The sequence below is a fragment of the Eubalaena glacialis genome, chromosome 1 (genome assembly GCF_028564815.1).
Source record: "Eubalaena glacialis isolate mEubGla1 chromosome 1, mEubGla1.1.hap2.+ XY, whole genome shotgun sequence".
Taxonomy (NCBI): Eukaryota; Metazoa; Chordata; class Mammalia; order Artiodactyla; family Balaenidae; genus Eubalaena; species Eubalaena glacialis.
Window position 1 is genome coordinate 81934649 of NC_083716.1, and position 22565 is coordinate 81957213.

The 22565-nt window shown below is 38.4% G+C and overlaps 1 protein-coding gene across 1 annotated transcript in view; it reads right to left on the reverse strand.

Annotated features, from left to right (window-relative positions):
- LOC133085099 (zinc finger protein 37A-like) overlaps positions 1 to 18158 on the reverse strand; it is a 41594-nt gene extending 23436 nt beyond the window's left edge. Inside the window, exons 1-2 of the mRNA XM_061181993.1 lie at positions 17935 to 18158; positions 16146 to 16204 (exon numbers count right to left, since the gene is read on the reverse strand). Coding sequence (XP_061037976.1) covers positions 16146 to 16160 — 15 coding nt within the window. The 5' untranslated portion in view covers positions 16161 to 16204; positions 17935 to 18158. The remainder of the gene's footprint in view (positions 1 to 16145; positions 16205 to 17934) is intronic.
- Positions 18159 to 22565: the final 4407 nt, after the last annotated feature.

Genomic DNA, 22565 nt, shown 5'->3' on the forward strand with positions numbered 1-22565 from the left:
ATTCAGAGACCAGCAACATGAAACAATCTTATATAGACTACTATATCAAAACCACATGGGAACTGCAAACCAAAAAACTACAATAGATACACACACAAAAAGAAAAAGCAACCCAAACATAACACTAAAAATAGTCATCAAACCTCAAGAGAACAAAACAGAAAGATAAGAAAAAAGACCTACAAAAACAAATCCAAAAATATTCAGAAAATGGCAATAGGAACAAAGAAATCAATAACTACCTTAAATGCCAATGGATTAAATGCTCCAACCAAAAGATATAGACTGGCTGAATGGATGCAAAAACAAGACCCGTATATATGCTGTCTACAAGAGACCCACTTCAGATCTAGGGACACATACAAACTGAAAGTGAGGGGATGCAAAAAGATATTCCATGCAAATGGAAATCACAAGAAAGCTGGAGTAGCAATAAGCATATCAGACAAAATAGACTTTAAAATAAAGACTGTTACAAGAGAAAAAGAAGGACACTACATAATGATCTAGGGATCAATCCAAGAAGAAGATATAACAATAGCAAATATATATGCACCCAACAAAGGAGCACCTCAATATATAAGGCGAATGTGAACAGCCATAAAAAAACAAATGGACAGTAACACAATAATAGTGGGGGACTTTAATACCCCACTGTCATCAATGGACGGATTATCCAGACAGAAAATCAATATGGAAACACAGCCTTAAATGACATATTAGACCAGATGGACTTAATTGATATTTACAGAACATTCCCTCCCAGTGCAGCAGAATACACTTTCTTCTCAAGTGTAAAAGGAACATTCTCCAGGATACATCACATCTGGGGCCACAAATCAAGCCTCATTAAATTTAAGAAAACTGAAATCAGAGCAAGCATCTTTTCTGACCAGAACGCTATGAGATTAGAAATCACTTACAGGCAAAAAACTGTAGAAAACACAAACACTTGGAGGCTAAACAATATGTTACTAAACAACCAATGGGTCACTGGAGAAAGTGAAGAGGAATTCAAAGAATACCTAGAGACAAATGACAACGAAAACATGATGACCCAAAACCTTTGGGACTGAGCAAAAGCAGTTCTAAGAGGGAAGTTTATAGCAATACAGTACTACCTCAGGAAACAAGAAAAATCTCAAACAACCTAACCTTACACCTAAAGCAACTAGAGAAAGAAGAACAAACAAAACCCAAAGTTAGTAGAAGGAAAGAAATCATAAAGATCAGAGCAGAAATAAATGAAATAGAGACAAAGAAAACAACAGAAAGGAGCCACAGAGGTCCACATTTGTTCAGTGGGTTAAAGGACATGGAATGGAAAACCTTGAGGAAGAAGAAAAGAAAGTTCTATGCCAGAATGGTCATACTTATAAGACATTTCCATACTATAACCATTTCTTGTGTGTGCATTTTATTCCTCACTACTGTATATACAGTTGACAATAAGTACTTTTTTGAAATATCTAGTCATTCTAGATGTTCTGAAGTGCCTGATATATGTTAAAAGTAGAAGTAATAAAAAGACATTTTGTAAATATCTTTTTGTTAAAATTCATACGAAATATTGTTATTTATTTGGAGGGGGGGCAAGCTTGGCCAAACCACCTCTTTGAACAGTATGCATTGCGTTTGTGCTCTGGTTCAAGGTCGGGTGGAGGAGAAAAAAGTGCAAAGACCTCTGTGCCAGTGTGTTTATAGTGAGGCAAGATTAACTACCATCTTTTTTATGTTCATGCATTTTGTTTCACTTTGCTGTGTATAAAGTGTATATAATGGACAAATGAGTCCTAATTTACAACATCTAGTCTTTCTAGATGTTATAAAGGTTGCCAGAATATGACAAAAATAGAGTTAGTAAATAATACATTTTGTACATTTTGTGTTAAAATTTCTAGGAAAGACTGTCTTCTGAAAACTTGGGCATTATAGCTCTCTGGGTTGGTGGAGATGGGAGAGAAGGGAAGGGGGTTGGTATTAGGGTAGAATGCACATATGTTGAAGACACTTTCAGATTATAACTGTCACATGTGTGCAGTTTATTCAAGACTGCTCTGTATATAGTGGACAAATTAAGTCCTTATTTGAAACATCCAGTCCAGCTATATGTTTAGAAGTGCCCGACATATGGTAAATGTAGAGGTAGTAAAATGTCGCTCTGTAAATATATTTTTGCTAAAATTCATAGGAAGTACTATCTTTGGGAATGTTAAATATTAAACCACCTCTGTGAGCAGTATACTATTGTCTAACTTGTTCAGTGGTTTGGAGGAGATGGGAGGGAAAGAATTGCAAAAGGTAATGTGCTAATGTGTTTGTACCTGGACATTTCCAGACAAAACTATTTTTTGTATGTTACGTGTATTTTGTTTTGCTGTGTATATAGTGTATATAATCGACAAATGAGTCCTAATTTTGCAACATCTAGTCTCTAGATGTTAAAGAGGTTGCTAGTGTATGACAAAGTAGTACAATTAGCACATTTTGTACAATTTGTGTTGAAATTCATAGGAAAGCTTGTCTTCTGTAAATGACTTTTGGATATGAATTTGCTCAACCACCTCTAAGATTACACATGCCTGTACTTGTCCACTGGATTGGTGGTGGAGAGAAGGAAGTGAGGGAGGGAATAGTTCAGGCCAAAATGGTCATATTTAGAAGATACCTCAGATTATAACCATTGTTATATGTGTGCAATTTTATTTAACAGTGCTGTGTACATAGTGCACAAGTAAGTTCTTACGTGAAATAGCTAGTCTTTCTAGATATTTAGAAGTGCTTTATGTATTTAAAAGTAGAAGCAGTAGAATAATGCCTCTTGTAAATATCTTTTAAAAAGTGATGGGAAATACTGTCTTTGGAAATGGAATTGTTAAACCTCCCCTCTGAACAGTGTAGTCTGTGCTTGTTCATTGGGTTGAGGGAGGTGGGAGGGAAGATGGCAAAAGATGTTTTGCCAGTGTGCACTAGAACATTTCACCTTACCCATTGCTCTGCATGTTATATGCATTTCATTTAACTTTACTGTATATATTATGTATATACTGGACAAATGGGTCCCAATTTTATAACATCTAGTCTCTAGATAGTAAAGAGTTTGCCAATGTATGACAAAAGTAGAGTTAGTAAACTAACAAATTTCTACACTTTGTGTTAAAATTCATTGAAAAGCCGTCTTCTGAAAAGGACCTTTAGAAGTGAAATTGTAAATCACATCTAAGTGACACACAAAAAAATTAATGTACGACAAAGGAGCAAGACTATACAATGGAGAAAAGACAGTCTCTTCAAAAAATGGTGTGCTGGGAAAACTGGACAGCTACATGCAAAAGAATGAAATTAGAACATTCTTTAACACCACACACAAAAATAAACTCAAAATGGATGAAAGACCTAAATGTAAGACCAGATACTGTAAAACTCTTAGAGGAAAACATAGGAAGAACACTCTTTGACATAAATTGCAGCAATATCTTGTTTGATCCATCTCCTAGAATAACGGAAATAAAAACAAAAATAAACAAATGGGACCTAATGAAACTTAAAAGCTTCTGCACAGAAAAGAAACCATCAACAAAACGAAAAAACAACCCAAAGAATGGGAGAAAATATTTGCAAATGACGTGACCGACAAGGGATTAATCTCCAAAATATTCAAACAGCTCATGCAGCTCTATGTATGTAAAAAAAAAAGAAAAAAATGGGCAGAAGATCTAAATAGACATTTCTCCAAAGAAGAAATAAAGATTGCCGAAAAGATGCTCAACATCACTAATTATCAGAGAAATGCAAATCAGAACTACAATGAGGTATCACCTCACACCAGTCAGAATGGCTATCACCAAAAAATCTAAAAAACAATAAATGCTGGAGAGGGTGTGAAGAAAAGGAAACCCATCTATACTGTTGGTGGGAATGTAAATTGGTACAACCACTATGGAGAAGAGTATGGAGATTCCTTAAAAAACTAAAAATAGAACTACCATATGATCCAGCAATCCCACTCCTGGGCATATACCTAGACAAAACCATAATCCAAATAGATATGTGCACGCCTATGTTCATTGCAGCACTGTTTACAATAGCCAAGACATGGGAGCAACCTAAATGTCTATTGACAGAGGAATAGATAAATAAGATGTGGTACATATATACAATGCAATATTACTCAACCATAGAAAAGAAGGAAATAATGCCATTTGTAGCAACATGGATGGACCTAGAGATTATCATACTAAGCGAAGTAAGACAAAGACAAATATCATATGATGTCACTCATATGTGGAATCTATTTTTTAAAAAAGGTGAAAAGGAACTTATTTATATAACAGTGCAAAATCAACACACAACAATCAGGTTTTTTTCTATACCAGCAATGAACAACCCAAAAAATAAATTTAAAAAAAATTCTATTTACAGTATTATCCAGTAGAGTAAAATACCTAGTAATAAATTTAACCAGGGATATGCAAAACTACAAAAAACTGTGAAAAGAACTTGAAGAAGACCTAAATAAATGGAAGGATATTCCATGCCCATAGATTGGAAGACTTTGTATTGTTAAAATGGCAGTACTGGGACTTCCCTGGTGGTCCAGTGGCTAAGTCTCCGCACTCCCAATGCCGGGGGGCCGGGTTTGATCCCTGGTCAGGGAACTAGATCCCACATGCATGCTGCAACTAAAGATCCAGCCAAATAAACAAATATTAAAAAAAAAAAAGACAGTACTACCAAGAGTGATCTGAAGATTCAATGCAATCCCTATTAAAATTCCAACAGCCTTTTCTGCACAAATGGAAAAGCTGATACTAAAAATTATGGAATTGCAAGCAGTCCTAAATAGCGCAAACAATCTTAAACAAAAAGAACAAATTGGGAAGAGTCACACTTTCCTGATTTCAAAACTGAGTACAAAGCTATAGGTACTGGTGTAAGTATAAACATGAAGACCGGGGACTTCCCTGGTGGCGCAGTGGATAAGACTCCATGCTCCCAATGCAGGGGGCCCAGGTTTGATCCCTGGTCAGGGAAGTAGATCCCATGTGCATGCCGCAACTAAGAGTTCACATGCCACAACTAAGGAGCCCACATGCCACAACTAATGAGCCCTGGAGCCACAACTAAGGAGCCCACAAGCCACAACTAAGGAGCCCGCCTGCTGCAACTAAGACCCCATGCAACCAAATAAATAATTTAAAAAAAAAAAACACAACACGAAGACCACCAGAACAGTATAGAGAATCCAGAAATAAACACATACCTCTGGACCACTGATTTTCAACAAGGGGGCCAAGACCATTCAGTGGGGAAAGAACAGTCTGGACCTGGGTCAACAGTATATCTCAAGGAAAGAATGATGTTAGACAACTATGTCAACACCATGTTCAAAAATTAAATCAACATGGGTCTAAATATAAGAGGTAAAGCCATAAAACTCTTAGAATAAAATATAAAATTTGGTAATGTATTTTGAGATATGACACGAATGCATAAACAATAAAAGTAAAAACAGATAAATTGGACTTCATCAAAATTAAAATGAAAGTATCTTATCAAGAAAGAAAAAAGACAATCTCCAGAATGGATGAAAATATTTTCAAATCATGTATCTAATATCTGATTATGCAGAATATACATAGAACTCTTACAACTCAACAAAAAGGAAAAACAGCCCAAATAAAATACATGTAAAGGACTTGAATGGATATTTCTCCGAAGATTTTTTTTTAATGTCCAAATCATGAAAAATGCTCAATATCATTAGTCATTTAGGAAATGCAAATCAAAACCACAATGAGGTACCACTTTACCCACACTAGGATGACTATAATCAAAAAGCAGAAAACACATTTTGGCCAGAATTAGAGAATCTGGAACCATCATACATTTCTGGTGGAAATGAAAAATGGTTCAAGATGCTGTGGAAAACAGTTTGGCTGTTCCTCAAAAAGTTAAACATAAAAAAAAAAAAAAGTTAAACATAAAATTGCCATATGAGCCAGAAATTCCATATTTATACACACACACACACACACACACACACAGAGGAAAGTATACAAAAAAGCAGGAAAGTATGGTCCATGAAAAAGAAAAATATAAATCAATAGAATCTGTCCCTGCAAAAGACTTAACGGCAGATATATTAGACAAAGACTTTAAAACCACTGTCTTACCAATGCTCAAAGAACTTGAACAAGATGTGGAGAAAGTCAAGAACATGATGTGTGAGCAAAATGGAAATGTGAGTGATACAGAAAACCTAAAAAGAAACCAGAAAGAAATTATGCAGCTGAAAAGTACAATAACTGAGATGAAAAATTCATACAGATATTCAAAGGCAGATTTGAGCTGGTAGAAAAAAGAATCAGTGAACTTGAAGATAGGACAGTGGAAATTATCAACGCTGAGGAACAGAAAGAACAAAGATTGAAGAAAAGTGAACAGAGCATATAGGACCTGTGAAACACCATCAACTGGAGCAAAATACGCATCACGGGAGTCTCAGAAGAAGAAGGAGAGAGAGAAAGGGGCACAGAGAATCTCTGAAGAAATTCACAGAAATATACAAAAAATATTTGACAAACTAATATTTGAATGAAAAGTTCCCAAATTTAATGAGATACGTTAATATAAACATCCAAGAAGCTCAACAAACTCCAAGTAAAATGAAATCAGAGACCCATATCAAGACACTTTATAATCATACTTTCAAAAGACAGAGTGAATCTTGAAAGCAGCAAGAGAGAAGAGACTCATCACATAAAACGGATCCTCAATTAAGATTATCTTCAGACTTCTCATCAGAAACTTTGGCGGTCAAAAGACAGCGGGTCCGTATATTCAAGGGCTAAATGAAAACACCTGTCAACTAAGAATACTATATCCAGCAAAACTGTCCTTCAAAAAGTCAGGAAGAAACCAAGATATTTCCAGATAAACAAAAGCTGAGTGAGTTCATGACCACTAGATGTGCCCTGCAAGAAATGCTCAAGGGAGTCCTGCAAGGTAAAATGAAAAGACGCTAGACAGTAACTTGAAGCCGTACAAATAAAGATCCAATAAAGGCAAATACATAGGCAATTATAGAACTAGTATTACTATAGCAATCATTTTTAACTGTACTTGATCTTTTCTATGTGATTTAAGAGAGTTATACGTTTTTTAAAATTTAGAATAAAAGTTAGTATTAATGTAAGTTTGGTTTGTAATTCCAAATCTTTTTTTTTTCCTACATAATTTGGAGACTAAGACATTTAAAAGAATTATTCGTTTTTGTTTTGGAGCACACATTACATAAAGATGTAATTTTGTGGTGGGAGGGAGGGAGACACAAGAGGGAAGAGATATGGGGATATATGTATATGTATAGCTGATTCACTTTGTTATAAAGCAGAAACTAACACCATTGTAAAGCAATTATACTGAAGGAAAGAAAAGGAAGGGAGGGAGGGAGGGAGGGAGGGAGGAAGGGAGGAAGGGGAAAGAAAGAAAAAAGAAAGAAAGAAAGAAAAAGAAAGATGTAATTTTGTGACATCAACAACCGAAAGGGGTGGGGACAGAGATATAAAGGAGCAGTTTTTTGCAGGTTATTGAAGTCAAGCTGCTATAAATGCTGCTATAAATTCAAATAAGTAACCATAACAAAATGAAAACAGGTTAAATTCTCAATATAAAGGGCAGAGTACTTCATATTAGAATTAAAATGTCAGGATACATGTTCTTTACCAAAAAACATACTCATAAAGAATATGGAAAACCTTACTAAGGTGAAATACCCCCATGATGCAAAACCCTCAAGCACATCAAAGAAAGGAACTGACTGGTGAGTTAGAACTTATCATTTTACAAGTCAAGTGGTTTTCAGTTACAGTCACCCTCCATATGTAAGGATGCTGAACCCACAGATACAGAGGGCCAACTAAGGCACTTGGGCCATCAGTCAATTTTGGTATCCTCAGAGGGGATCCTGGAACCAATCCCCTGTAGATACCAAGGGATGACTATACTTGCTTTCAGTTAAGTTGAGAGAGAACCTAACCAGAGTTACCAGCTGATAGATCATTAAAAGTATATTTTTCTTTGTTAGATTTTTAGTGGCATATGATTTGTAAGGATTCAAAAAATTTAGAGGCATTACTATAATAAAACTCCATTCATTCATATCTACTTATTTATGCAAACAAATTTTCTCAATGCTTACATCCATGGAATTGAACTTGGAATAGAATTAATGCTATTTCTCATTCTAGTAATTCTCATCCACTGATAAACTACTTTGTAAAAAAATCTATCCAACTCCATCTCCGTAAGATGCTTTTCCAGTAAAATTTTACTTTTGTATTTAATATTTATTCATAAATATTTGAAATATATTCACTTTGATTAGTTGAAATAATAAGACTGAGAGTTTTATCATGACAGGAAACTTTTTCAAACAACACTTAAATGTCAACTTATTCATATTTTTTACTACAGGAAAGTGTGATAAGGTGATCAATAAAACAGCTGCAATTTCTTAAAAAAGAACATGAAGCAGAATTTTGTGTGCACCTCAGTTACAAGGCTTTTCAAGTATTCTGTCAGTGTGCCCATCTCCCACTTGTGCCCCACTGAGAGCGACTCTTTTGCAGGGGCCAATATTTCATTTTTGTTAGAACCTACAGTACAGAGCAAAGGATACTTAGTAGATTTTTATAAGTAGCTGCTGAATGAATACCTGAGTTAAATAAACATTAGTTACAAAGAGATTTATTTTTGTGATAAATAAAGTTGTGATAAAATCAGTTGAAGGGTTCATTGATTTCTTATACTTTAAATATCAGTACAAGATATTTCTGAGAAAACTGGAGAATTTAAGGATGAAAAATAATTCTAACTTACATGTGAAAAATGATCCATCTTATCCTGAGCCCTTGAGGATTCTCTGGATTCAATAACTACTTCTTGGTGATTTGTTTTTATTATTCTTTGCTTTGTAACTTTGTAAAACCCTAATATTATACCCAAATCTCCTAGTTACTTTGAGAATGTCTCCAAATACATCTGTATTATAGGTCTTTGTAAATAAGTGAGACCAGATTTAACTTAGTGGGCAAACTATTCACTTGACAGAGGAAGGAGATCAACATAGCACAGTATGATGTGGAACTCACCTCTCCCCACAAACACATCAAACATACACCTAGATGTGGAACAATTCTCACTTAAAACTAACTGGAGACTGGCAGAAAGAATCCTGTACAACCAAGGCTGTAAGAAAGATCCACACAGAATCAGGTAGGAAGTTAAGAGAAGTGATCAGGCTGGAACCTGTGCCCCTGAGAGAAGACATGGAAGAAAAGGGAGATTAGACACATGGAAATCCTCTCTGGGGAGCGAGTGGTCGAGCAACATATTCAGGGACCCAACATAGGAAATATGAGCCCCTCGGCTGGTTGGAGTGCCAGTAAGAGTAACAGGAGGGCTATGGGAAACCTGGACTTTGCCAGTGAGGAGCGTGCACATGCTTGCTTGCTCCTGAAGCAAGGCAGATTGAAAACCGCATTCATGGCTGACCAATTTCCTGCGACTGACCCAGCAGGCACGCAAACCTGAGCCCAGCAAACGCTCAAGCACCACTTGTTTCACAATGCACCTCCTCACTGGGTGAGGTCCCAGATGTGTGTAACAGAGATGGCTCAAACCCAATATGGCATCTGAACAGAGCAGGGACAGCCATTACTGGTGCTCACACAGTTAGCACATCAGAAGCAGCCATGTTCTCCATCTGCAGTCAGAACACCACAGCCTATGCCCAGACCCACACTGAGCCCACACGGGCCCTACTTGTTCTACAGCACAACTCCACACCAGGTCAAGGGAAGCAGAGGCCAAGGGAAGAGCCCAGCTGTGACGGAAAAAGGAGGCTCAGACCCAAAGCAGCATTGGAGAAAGGTGGGGGCAGACATTGGTGGCACTCACACAGGCAGTGCATCCGCAGTCCAGATCTCTGCCCTGGCAGGACTGCCATGGCCTGCATGCGGGGCTCAAGCTAAGTACCCTACCTTGCTCCAGAGTTGCTTCCCTCTGGAGTAAGGGTGCCAGTGCTGGGAGTGGGAGAGCACATACTTAAAGGGAATGAAGCCAGCTTGGACCCAGCCCTCAGGGCTTCTAGACCAGCAACACAGAACCTACCCCCATCCCCAACAGGGCAGAGACAGCCAATGAGCAGAGGGGAAGCCTGAGCTTAAACCTGTATCCACTGCTAGTCCCTACATCTCCAGCAACACCTACTACCAAGGTGATAATTGCCAGCACAACCTGAGGAAAGACATGACTTATGTTCAAGTCAAATCCAGCTATACCACCAAAGCCACTGGGCACACGCAGACGGTATGGGAATGCTCCCACATAAGGACACCTCTTCAGGATTGCAGTAGATAACTGCTTCACCTATTTCATAGAGACAGAGTAAGTTAAGCAAAATGAAAAGACAGAAGAATTTGTCTCAACTGAAAGAGCAAGAGAAAATCCCTGAAAAAGCAACTACTGAAACAGAAATAAGCAATTTACTAGATAAAGACTGTGAAGCATTAGTAATAAGAATAAAGCAAGTAATAAAACGGCAGTAAGTATGTACCTATCAATAATTACTTGAAACATCAATGGACTAAATGCTGCAATCAAAATACATGGTGTGGCTGACTGATTAAAAAACAAGACCAATCTATATGCTGCTTAGAAGAGACTCACTTCAGAGCTAAAGCCACATACAGACTGAAAGTGAGGAGATGAAAAAACATATTTCATGCAAACAAACAAGAAAGCAGGGGTAACAATACTCTTATCACACAAAATACATTTTAGAACAAAGTCTTTAACAAAAGACAAAGAAGGTTACATAACGAGGGATCAATACAAAAAGAGGATACAACACTCATTAACATATATGTACCCAATACAGGAGCACCTAAATACATAAAACAAATATTAAATATAAAGGGAGAAATTGACAGTAACACAATAATAGTGGGGGACTTTAACACCTCACTTGAATCAATGGACAGTCCATACAGACAGAAAATTAGCAAGGAAACACTGGCCTTAAATGACACATTAGACCAAATGGACTTAATTGATATTTATATAGTATTCCATCCAAAAGCAGCAGAACACACATTCGTTTCAAGTGCACCTGGAACATTCTCCAGGATAGATCACATGCTAGGATACCAAAAAAAAATAAGCCTCAGTAAATTTAAGAAAACTGAAATCATATCAAGCATCTTTTCTGACCACAACGCCATGAAATTAGAAATCAACTACAAGAAAACACTGCAAAAAACACAAACATGTGGAGGCTAGACAATATGGTACTAAACAACCAATGGATCACTGAAGAAATCAAAGGGAAATTAATAAATACCTGTAGACAAATGAAAACTAAAACACAATGATCCAAAATATATAGGATGTAGAAAAAGCAGTCCTAAAAAGGAAGTTTATAGTGATGCAAGCTTACCTCAGGAAACAAGAAAAAACTCAAATGAACACCCTAACCTTACACCTAAAAGAACTAGAAAAAGAACAAAACCCAAAGGTAGAAGAAATGAAATCATAAAAATCAGAGCAATAAAAAATGAAATAGAGAATAAAAAATAATTAAAAAGTTCAGTGAAACTCAGAGCTGGTTCTTCAAAAAGATAAACAAAATTGATAAACTTTTAGCCAGACTCATCAAGGAAAAAAGAAAGGGCCCAAATCAATATCACAAATGAAAAAGGAGAAGTTACAACCGACACCACAGAAATACAAAGGATCATAAGAGACTACTATGAACAACTATATGCCAATAAAATGAACAACCTGAAAGAAACGGACAAATTACAATAAATGAAAATCTCCCAAGACTGAACCAGGATGAAATAGAAAGTATGAACAGACCACTTACCAGCAATTGAATTGAATCTGCAATTAAAAACAAAGCAAAACAAACAAACAAACCTCCCAACAAACAACAGTCCAGGACCAGATGGCTTCACAGGTGAATTTTACCAAACATTTAGAAAAGAGTTAACACCTATCCTTCTCAACCTGTTCCCAAAAATTGCAGAGGAAGGAATGCTTCCAAACTCATTCTACAAGGCCAGCATTACCCTGATACCGAAATCAAAGACACCACAAAAAAGAAATTACAGGATAATATCACTGATGAACATTGATGCAAAAATCCTCAATAAAATACTGGCAAACCGAATTCAACAATATATTAAAAGGATCACACACCATAATCAAGTAGAATTTATCTCAGGGATGCAAGGATTTTTCAATATCTGCAAATCAACCAGTGTGATAGACCACATTAATAACTAAAAGAATAAAATCCATATGATTATCTCAATAGATGCAGAAAAAGCTTTTGACAAAATTCAATATCCATTTATGATAAAACTCCTCAGAAAATAAATATAGAGAGAACATACCTCAACATAATAAAGGCCATATATGACAAACCTACAGCTAACATCATACTCAACGATGAAAGGCTGAAAACATTTTCTCTAAGATCAGGAACAAGACAAGAATGTCCCTCTTGCAACTTTTATTCAACATAGTTTTGGAAGTTCTAGCCATTGCAATCAGAGAAGAAAAAGAAATAAAAGGAATCTAAATTAGAAAAGAAGAAGTAAAACTGTCACTGTTTGCAGATGACATATTATACATAGAAAATCCTAATAGATGCTACCAGAAAACTACCAGAGCTCATCAACAAATTTGGCAAAGTTGCAGGATACAAAACTAATACAACGAAATCTGTTGCATTTCTATACACTAACAATGAGAGATCAGAAAGAGAAATTAAAAAACGATCCCATTTACCATTGCCTCAAGAAGAATAAAATACCTAAGAATAAACCTACCTAAGGAGGCAAAAGACTGTACTCTGAAAACTATAAGATACTGATGAGGGGCTTCCCTGGTGGCGCAGTGGTTGAGAATCTGGCTATTGTAAATAGAGCTGCAATGAACATTGTGGTACATGACTCTTTTTGAATTATGGTTTCCTCAGGGTATATGCCCAGTAGTGGGATTGCTGGGTCGTATGGTAGTTCTGTTTTTAATTAACAGATTAATACTTTCCATACAAATTTTAAGACTTTTTGTTCTAGTTCTGTGAAAAATGCCATTGGTAATTTGATAGGGATTGCACTGACTCTGTAGATTGCCTTGGGTGATTACTGTCATTTTTACACTATTGATTTACAATAGCCAGGACATGGAAGCAACCTAAGTGTCCATGAACAGATGAATGGATAAAGAAGATGTGGCACATATATATAATGGAACATTACTCAGCCATAAAAAGGAATGAAACTGAGTTATTTGTAGTGAGGTGGATGGACCTAGAGTCTGTCATACAGAGTGAAGTAAGTCAGAAAGAGAAAAACAAATACCATATGCTAACACATATATATGGAATCTAAGGAAAAAAAAATGGTCATGAAGAACCTAGGGGCAAGACGGGAATAAAGACACAGACCTACTAGAGAATGGACTTGAGGATATGGGGAGGGGGAAGGGTAAGCTGTGACAAAGTGAGAGAGTGGCATGGACATATATACACTACCAAACGTAAAATAGATAGCTAGTGGGAAGCAGCCGCATAGCACAGGGAGATCAGCTCAGTGCTTTGTGACCACCTAGAGGGGTGGGATAGGGAGGGTGGGAGGGAGGGAGACCAAGAGGGAAGAGATATGGGAACATATGTATATGTATCACTCATTCACTTTGTTATAAAGCAGAAACTAACACACCATTGTAAAGCAATTATACTCCAATAAAGATGTTAAAAATAATAAAAAATAAATAGATAAAAGAACAAAATTCTTAAGAATAAATTTAAGCAAGCATACGTAAGATCTGTACTCTGAAAACTACAAAACATTGCTGAAAGAAATTAAAAACCTAATTTAATGGAAAACCATCTCATGTTCATGGATTCTTATACTTAATATTCTTAAAGTGGCAAGATTCCCCAAAGTCGTCTACAGATTCAATGCAATCCTTATCAAAATCTCATCTTGGACCTTCCTGGTTGCACAGTGGTTAGGAACCTGCCTGTCAATGCAGGGGACATGGGTTTGAGCCCTGGTCTGGGAAGATCCCACATGCTGCGGAGCAACTAAGCTTGTGCACCACAACTACTGAGCCCGTGCACCACAACTACTGAAGCCCGCATGCCTAGAGCCCGTGCTCCGCAACAAAGAGAAGCCACCACAATGAGAAGCCCACGCACCGCAACAAAGAGTAGCCCCCACTTGCCGCAACTAGAGAAAGCCCGCGTGCAGCAACGAAGACCCAACGCAGCCAAAAAAATAAAACAAATAATTAATTAATTAATTTAAAAAATTATAAAATCTCAACAGCCTTTTTGTGCGGAAACAGGAAAGCTAACATAAAATTCATAAGGCCTTGCAAGGGACTTGCTGCAGAACACAGTTCAGCAGTTTCAAAATAAGTTAAACACAGAATTATCACATGATCCATCAATTTCACTCCCAGGAAAGAACTGAAAATAGGTCTTCAAACAAAAACTTGTACGTGAATGCTCACAGCAGCACTATTCTCAATAACCAAACATGGAGTCACCCCCAAATGCCCATCAAATGATGGATAAACAAAAGGTAGTATATACATACAATGGAATATTTATTCAGTCATAAAAGGGATGAAGTAGTAATACAAGCTACAACATGGATGGGTCTTGAAAACATGATCAGTGAAAGAAGCCACCCACAAAAGGCTTCATGATTCCATTTACATGAGCTGTCTGGAAAAGGCAAATCCATAAACAGAAAACAGATTAGCAGTTGCTAGGGGCTGGGGGGAATGGGGAGTAACTGTTTATTAAGCTATAGTACTGCTTATTAAGGGTATGGGTTTTCCTTTTGGTGTGATGAAAATATTCTGGAAGTGGTGTTTATGGTTGCATAACATCATGAATGTACAAAATGCCACTAAATTCTACACTTTTAAATGGTTAAAATGTGAATTTCATGTTATATGTATTTTGCCACAATTAAAATAGGGGAATCCCTTGCCATATTCTACAAAGATTTATATTCTGCCCAGTCCTCAGTATTGTCACATAGCCTGCCTCATCCTACTAACCAACCTAGGTCACCCTGGTCTACCCAGACTTGTCCCTTCTTTGAACAACCATGAGTCCTAATGCTGCTCTAGTTCATTTGAATTATTTATCACATATTTTCTTTCGACATCTCAACTTTTCCCCTGGATTAGACAAAAATCATTCACTTTATTCCTACCACTTCTTTATGCAACTGCAAGACGGTCACTAGAAGGTTCACAATGTCACTGGACATCCCTGGTGGCGTAGTGGTTAAGAATCTGCCTGCCAACACGGGTTCGAGCCCTGGTCCAGGAAGATCCCACATGCTGCGGAGCAATTAAGCCCGTGCGCCACAACTACTGAGCCTGCGTGCCGCAACAAAGAGTAGCCCCCACTTGCTGCAACTAGAAAAAGCCCGCGTGCAGCAACGATGACCCAACGCAGCCAAAAATTAAAGAAAAAAAAGGTTCACAATGTCAGCTAATGAAGTCTATCAAAAAACTTTTTTATGGCCCAGTTTCACAACTCAGTAAGATCACAGGATCTGCATTTACCTACATGGCACCTTTGTCCTACTGTTGATCTGCTGTTCTATATCAGAAGTCAGCAAACCTTTTCAGTAAATGTCCACACAGTAAACATTTTAGGCCTGTGAGCCACACAGTCTCTGTCACAACCACTCAACTCTGCCCTTGTAATTTGATGGCAGCCACGGCCATAAATGAATGAGCATGGCTGTGTCCCAATAAAACTTTACAGACACTGAGATTTGAATTTCATACAATTTTCCCATCACAGACTATTACTCTTGATTTGTTTCTCAATCATCTAAAAATTCTTAGTTTGTGGGCCATAAAAAAACAGGCAGCATGCTACATTTGGCCCATGGACTGCAATTTGCTGACTTCTGTTCTATATTTTTCCTGATGTTAACATATCTATTTCTACTATTTCATATGAATGTATAGATATTTTATAAACCTCAAATAATCAGTGTTAAGCAAAACTGTGCATAAATTAAACGACTCACCTGGGATGTGATCATTTTCTGCTGCTCCTGGAAGAATGTAGAGAACTGAGGGGGCACACCTGAGAAAGAAGGAAAGCTCATAAGTGACATCACCTGCCTAGAAAGCTCCACATAGCAGCTGGCAAAACACCTCAGCATGGGAGACACTCTGAGAAGGAGCAGAAAGGATAACAGTGAGGGAGGGAAGCACTCGGTGTCCATGCATGACTCTGGGATGATTATGTAATGTTTGGACAAGCTAGTTTTCAAATGTAAAAACATTTGTTTTCTGCTGATTTGTTAATGTATGCTCTAACACAGAAAAAATATAAACAACACATTAAACTAATTAAGCCAATTAGGAAAAGCCAAGGAATAGAACACAATGCTTTCATTAAAACTGATGCTGAGCAAAAATATTCAGCACAAAAATTTGTAATGTTCATTACAAACCAGAGAATCTCAACAAGGTTCTGAAAAAAAGGATGGGGTATTTTTGGAAGGAAAAAAGGGCTGGTCTTTTTTGGAAGGAAAAAAAAGGGTTTACTCTTAAATTGGTTTCAGGTCTCAAAAGTATTTTTTAATTAAAAAACAAACAAAACAAAACTGGTTTTGACTTATCTGTTGTTAAAGCAGAAAAGACCTGCCTAGACCATCAAGAGACTCCATGTCTCCTCTTGATTCTGCCATAACAAAATGTAGAACTGTAACCACTTACCATTTTTGACCCACTTCTTGCCCACCCCAACCCAACTCCATCTTTTAAGTAAAGTAGAAATAGACCTGTCTTAAGTCCAAGTCTTAACGACCTGTCTCGCAGTACCATCTCTGATTCTGTAAGATCGGGATAGAGGGGGCATCAGTATATCTCTAGTTGTGCTGAGTGTGGGAACAGCTCAGAGCTCACAAAGAGTGGAGTAAAGAGTGAAGGGAAGAAGGTAATTCCCTCCCCTGTGGCTGGTCAGCTCTTCCCTCCACACGATGCCTTCACAACTCCCCAAGCAGCAGTATCTTCTGTTCCTTTTGTCTTGTCCTCCTATCCCAACCACAGCTTACATCTCTCTGGAAAGTTGGCCCAAGGTTTCCACCATCACCCAGTCTGTGAGAGTCTGCATATGACAGTGGTTCCGGCAGGAGGACCCAAATTGCTTCCGGCTGAGCAACAAGCGTCTTTGCAACAAGCGTCTTTGCACCTGGGCTCTGGATCTCCACTGAGGTCTCAGGCCGACTGATTGTCCTACCGGGACAATTCCCGCTCCCGGGAATCCCCCTTCCTACCTCACAAAAGCCGCTTTGTTGCAAGAAAGGTGGAACCTAAACCAGTTGGAATATTCATCCAAGATCGAAAGCTCCTGGATCTTAAGCAGGACCTCCTGTAAAAGCAAACTGGTGCTACTGAGGGCGCAGGCAAAGCTGGAGGGGGTCAGAGGGGCCTGGACGCCTCCATTTATGTTCACAGGTTCTTTAGAAACAAGAAGAAATCCCCCAAATGCAACGCTGCATTCACTTCAACATTATTTCCTTCAGGGGTTAGGGTACTCAAGCTGCTTACTGCTGCGACCGACTCATGCTCAGATTTTATGCTGGGCAGAGAACGAGGCATAGGATCTATCCTTGCTCCTGCCCCTGCTCCCTGCGCCACTTTGAATTTCTATCCCGTCTTGGAGCCTGTTAGAAAGGGGACGCGACGCTGACCACAGGTGGTTGGGAGGATTCAGAGAGATCCTGAGTGGAAAAGAACAAGGGTCTCCGCTGAGAAGAAAAGTGCGCATCTACTGACAGCCAAAGGCCAGTTTCCGCGCGGTCTTACCGAGGCCTCAAACGACAGGGCACCTTGGAGATGAGAAAATTAAGCGCTGGGACGTGCAGGTCCTCACCAGGTGCATAAAAACGGGGCCAGATTTACACCGAATCTGGAGACAAAGCCGCTTCCTCTTTCACCCCCCTCTGGCCTGGAGCTTCTTGTTCCCCTGGTGCTCCACAGCAGCGTCCTGCTCGCCAGCTGCCTGGCCCGCAGCCGCCAGAGGTTCCGCAACCATCTCCTCGCGAGACAGCGGCCGCGGAACGGGAACACGCCCGGCATCCGGGGGTGGGGGGAGGAGGAGGCAGTGCACATGCGCAGAAGGCCCATAGTGACAGCCCCGTCCTGTGCCGGAAAGCTGCGCACAGTACATTTCCTGAAAGCCTTAGAGCCACCTCAATTAGAAAAGGCTCTGCGATGGAAATAAACTTATGGTTACTAAAGGGGAAGGGGGGAGGGATAAGTTAGGAGTTTGGGATTACTATATGTAAAACAAGGACCTACTGTATAGCATAGGGGAATAATATTCAGTTTCTTGTAATAACCTATAATGGAAAAGAATCTGAAAGAGTATTTTTATGTGTATGTATACAGATTATATATAACTGAAGTTCTATATATATATGCGCACACACACACACACACATATATGACTGAATCACTTTGCTGTGCACCTGAAACACAACACTAAATCAAGTATACTTCCTTCAATTAAAAAAAAAAAAGAAAAGGGTCTGTGACTTTGGGAACATTGGGTAAAATTGCCAGATTTAGCAAATACAAGCCATGAGACATACTTTTATTCATTGTTCATCTGAAATAAATTTTAAGTATCTAAATTACATATCTTTCATTAACTATTTTCCTGATATACTGGCTCTCCTTAACAGTTCCTTGCAGAATTGAGTTATAGAATTTCTTCCAGAGACTGTTACATTGCTCCATTTTCATTATAACATATCTCCTACAGTAGTAACATCTCACTTACTTCATCCTTTGTCCACTGGACATTCATTAATGAGAAAAGACATTCAACTTTAGCGTTCTGAGCAGATATAATGGCATAAAGTTAACAACTCTAGGCACTGCTCTTCAGATTTGATTTGTTGAAACACATAATACCATTATTCATGGCAGAACTTGCCTTTTCCATTCTTCAGGATTATGATGGATCTCTTGATTAACAAGTTTTTAACATGCTGTCCACTGATAAAAGAAAACTTTTTGTCAATTTTTTCCTTTCCTTTTTAACACTACACATGATAATTCCACTTGTCCTCATGCTATAAGAGCAGTTAGTAACATCCATGTAAAAGAATCAAATTCTTCAAGAGATGAAACTCATTTCAAAATACAGTCATGGCAAGTACAATAATGATTATCCACAAGTCAAAATTTATTTTCCTATTCCTATTACTCCATAAGTCATATTTTCCCTTTTAAAAACAGTCTGACATGAAGATTTTACTAAGTTCCATTAAACAGTAGAATATTTCACTAACACTTTCTGCTCTTCTTTCAATTTCCATAACCTATTGCTAAAAAGATACTGAAATCTATGAACAAGAAATAAGCAAACTAGCTTCATTCAATGGAATATTTAAAAGGTTAAACAAGAATTGGGAGCCTTTTCTTGAGAATTAAAATATTATTTCAGTGCTTTAAATAAACTGAGAACTCTTCCAGCTGTGTTTGTTAAAGAGAGTCAATGAGTTTCTGAATGCAAGAGAAATGAAGAATACTGAATGCCAATAAAAAAATCACAAAAATCCTTTAATCACTCAATTCAAATAGTATAAATGCTGAAGTAAGAGAACTTCATGCCAATTACTTCAACATCAATAGAAAGAACATCAGAAGCTATTTGAACAGCAAGCATTGTGCAGAATATGGGCAGCACAGTCAACATCTTCCACAGAATCATTCATGCTTTGTTTAACCTTGGAATAAACATGTCTGCACCTTTATGCAAACATCCACCAAAATTTGTATCTTTATTACCTCAACCGAAACCAATGTAGAAGCAAGGGGAAAATATGTATTTTCTGCATTGTAATTGCTTGCATCCACAGGGATGATGCTAAAAAAAAAAAAAAGAAAAAAGATGAGGCATTTAGAACATTGATAATCTCTGTAATCATAAGGGAAGCTATTATTTTTGTTGTTGTTGCAGTGGATTTTATCCTGGCACTTGCAATTTTTTTTTTTAAAGGTTTTTAATTTTTGGCTGCGTTGGGTCTTTGTTGCTGTGCTTGGGCTTTCTCTAGTTGCGGTGAGCGGGGGCTGCTCTTCGTTGCAGTGCACCGGCTTCTCATTGCGGTGGCTTCTCATTGCGGTGGCTTCTCTTGTTGAAGAGCACGGGCTCTAGGCGCCCGGGCTTCAGGAGTTGTGGCTCCCGGGCTCTGGAGCACAGGCTCAGTAGTTGTGGCGCACGGGCTTAGTTGCTCCGCAGCATGTGTGATCTTCCCGGACCGGGGCTCGAACCCGTGTCCCCTGCATTGGCAGGCGGATTCTTAACCACTGCGCCACCAGGGAAGTCCTGGCACTTGAAATTTTGATTGCAACTCTGGAATTAGAAAATACTCTGGCAGCAGTACATTCAGTCATTTGAGCTGAAAGACTGGTGATGATGTATGGTGTGGAGGGTATTTACAGCTTCCACTGCAATTACTATATCTCAATCTGAATTCCTATGAATCAAAAAATTTATTTTATCTCTTTCTATAGTACTAGCTGAAGAAATTATACATCTCTTATGCTTAGCTGTTAGTATATGCCGGTTTATATCTGACTCACTACATTTTTTTTTTTCTTTTGCCTTTTGGCCACACTGCGTGGCTTGTGGGATCTTAGTTCCCCAACCAGGGATTGAACCCATACCCTTGGCAGTGAAAGCTTGGAGTCCTAACCACTGGACCACCAGGGAATTCCCACTACCATTTTTACATACTGTAAAAAATCTTCAAAGGGAATTTTTCCTTGCTTAATAAATTTCCGCTTTTCAGAAAATTCATCGTAAAATTTACACTTGCATTTTGGCGTTTTAGGATTCACATGTACACAAATAAAAACAGATAATAGCAACCACTACAAAAAATTGAAATGATTGAACTTGATAATCCTATGACACATTGTGTCTGTCATTCACACGTCTGAACTCACAACTAACCACAAACGGGTTGAACCATTGAAAGCACTGTGAATTTGCAATAGTGGCATCAGCCTTAGCTTTCAAATTTTTTGTTAAGAGTATAAGACCTTTTGTATACTGATAATCAGCAGCACTTAGGAGATATAATTGATTAGTATTTTATGATTTTGTATTAATTGGACCACATCCTTAGTTTGCGGGGAGAGTTCGAAACAGATATTCCTTTCCCCTCTTTCATTAAACACTGGGCCATTGGTCTCCAGGGATGGGCCCTCATATCTTATATCACTGGGTCTGGGATCAAACTGTGACAACAGCACGGCAGAGAACAGCAGAGGATTTTGCAACAACATAACATTTGTGGGGAGCCATGGTCTCTGTAGGGTGGGTGCCCTCAAACTGATCGTCACTAGGTCCTTCCAATGTAAGGATGCCTAGCCAGGTAGCATCCTGCTACCTAATGAGACAGGCTAATATGTCTTTTGCATACAAGGAAAATAAGGGAGAATATTGGAGCAGCCCCTACCTACAGATCAAGCTCGCCAGGTGAGGGTGGGAGGGTAACTGTTCCCATCCCTTTAGGGAACCTTTGCTCAGTATGATAGCCAATTACCCTAAGCACCCCTGGAGACCGCATCCAGACTAGGTGCATCACAACACATAGGGACCAAGTGGGGACCTCTTTGCTCAGACTACAGCACCCTAAGCTCAGGGTGGGCTCAGCTTTCTGAGCTCTGACACAATTGGACTGGATAACGAGAAAAACCCAACAGATACAACACTACGCGGTGGCCGCTAAAGCACAAGTATGTCAACAGCCAGCAGAGCCTTCCCAAGCATTATTTGCTGTCAGTTGGATCCAGTTAGTAAGCCAAAAGCCATCTGGAGACATGTCATCCTCATCTGTCACTGAACCACCCTGCTCAATGCACCAATTGTTTTAAGACGTACCTGGGATTTGTTTTAATCAGGTATGATAAAATGATAGACATGGAGACAACTGCCTTTGAAAGAAGACTTCATGACTTATAATGTTCAAGAGGAGGGGACACACCACACCACGCAGGGCCACATGGGGAAACACCAGTCCAGAGACAGAAGACATGAAGAGAAATCATGAACGAAAAGCCTTTCTTACTACAGTGGTGGTGATAAACTATAGTAACCTAACTATACTATGTTAGGTGGGGAAGTGCCCTATTGGGCAGGAAGCAAAACACAGATGGTGGGGTTTTTATGCACCTGTGGAAACACAGGGATGGTATGTATGCCAACATCTTTAGCCATTAACTTGGCCCATGATTTCAAGATGCTAAACCACCAATTACAGAATATCAAAAATGACTATTACATTAATACATCGTACTAACAGAATAAACTCATATTGTTATCTCATTTAATAATACATGATTATCTCAATAGATGCAGGAAAGCATTCAACAAAATCCAGCACCCTTTCATGATACAAGACAGAACTAGGAATAAAATG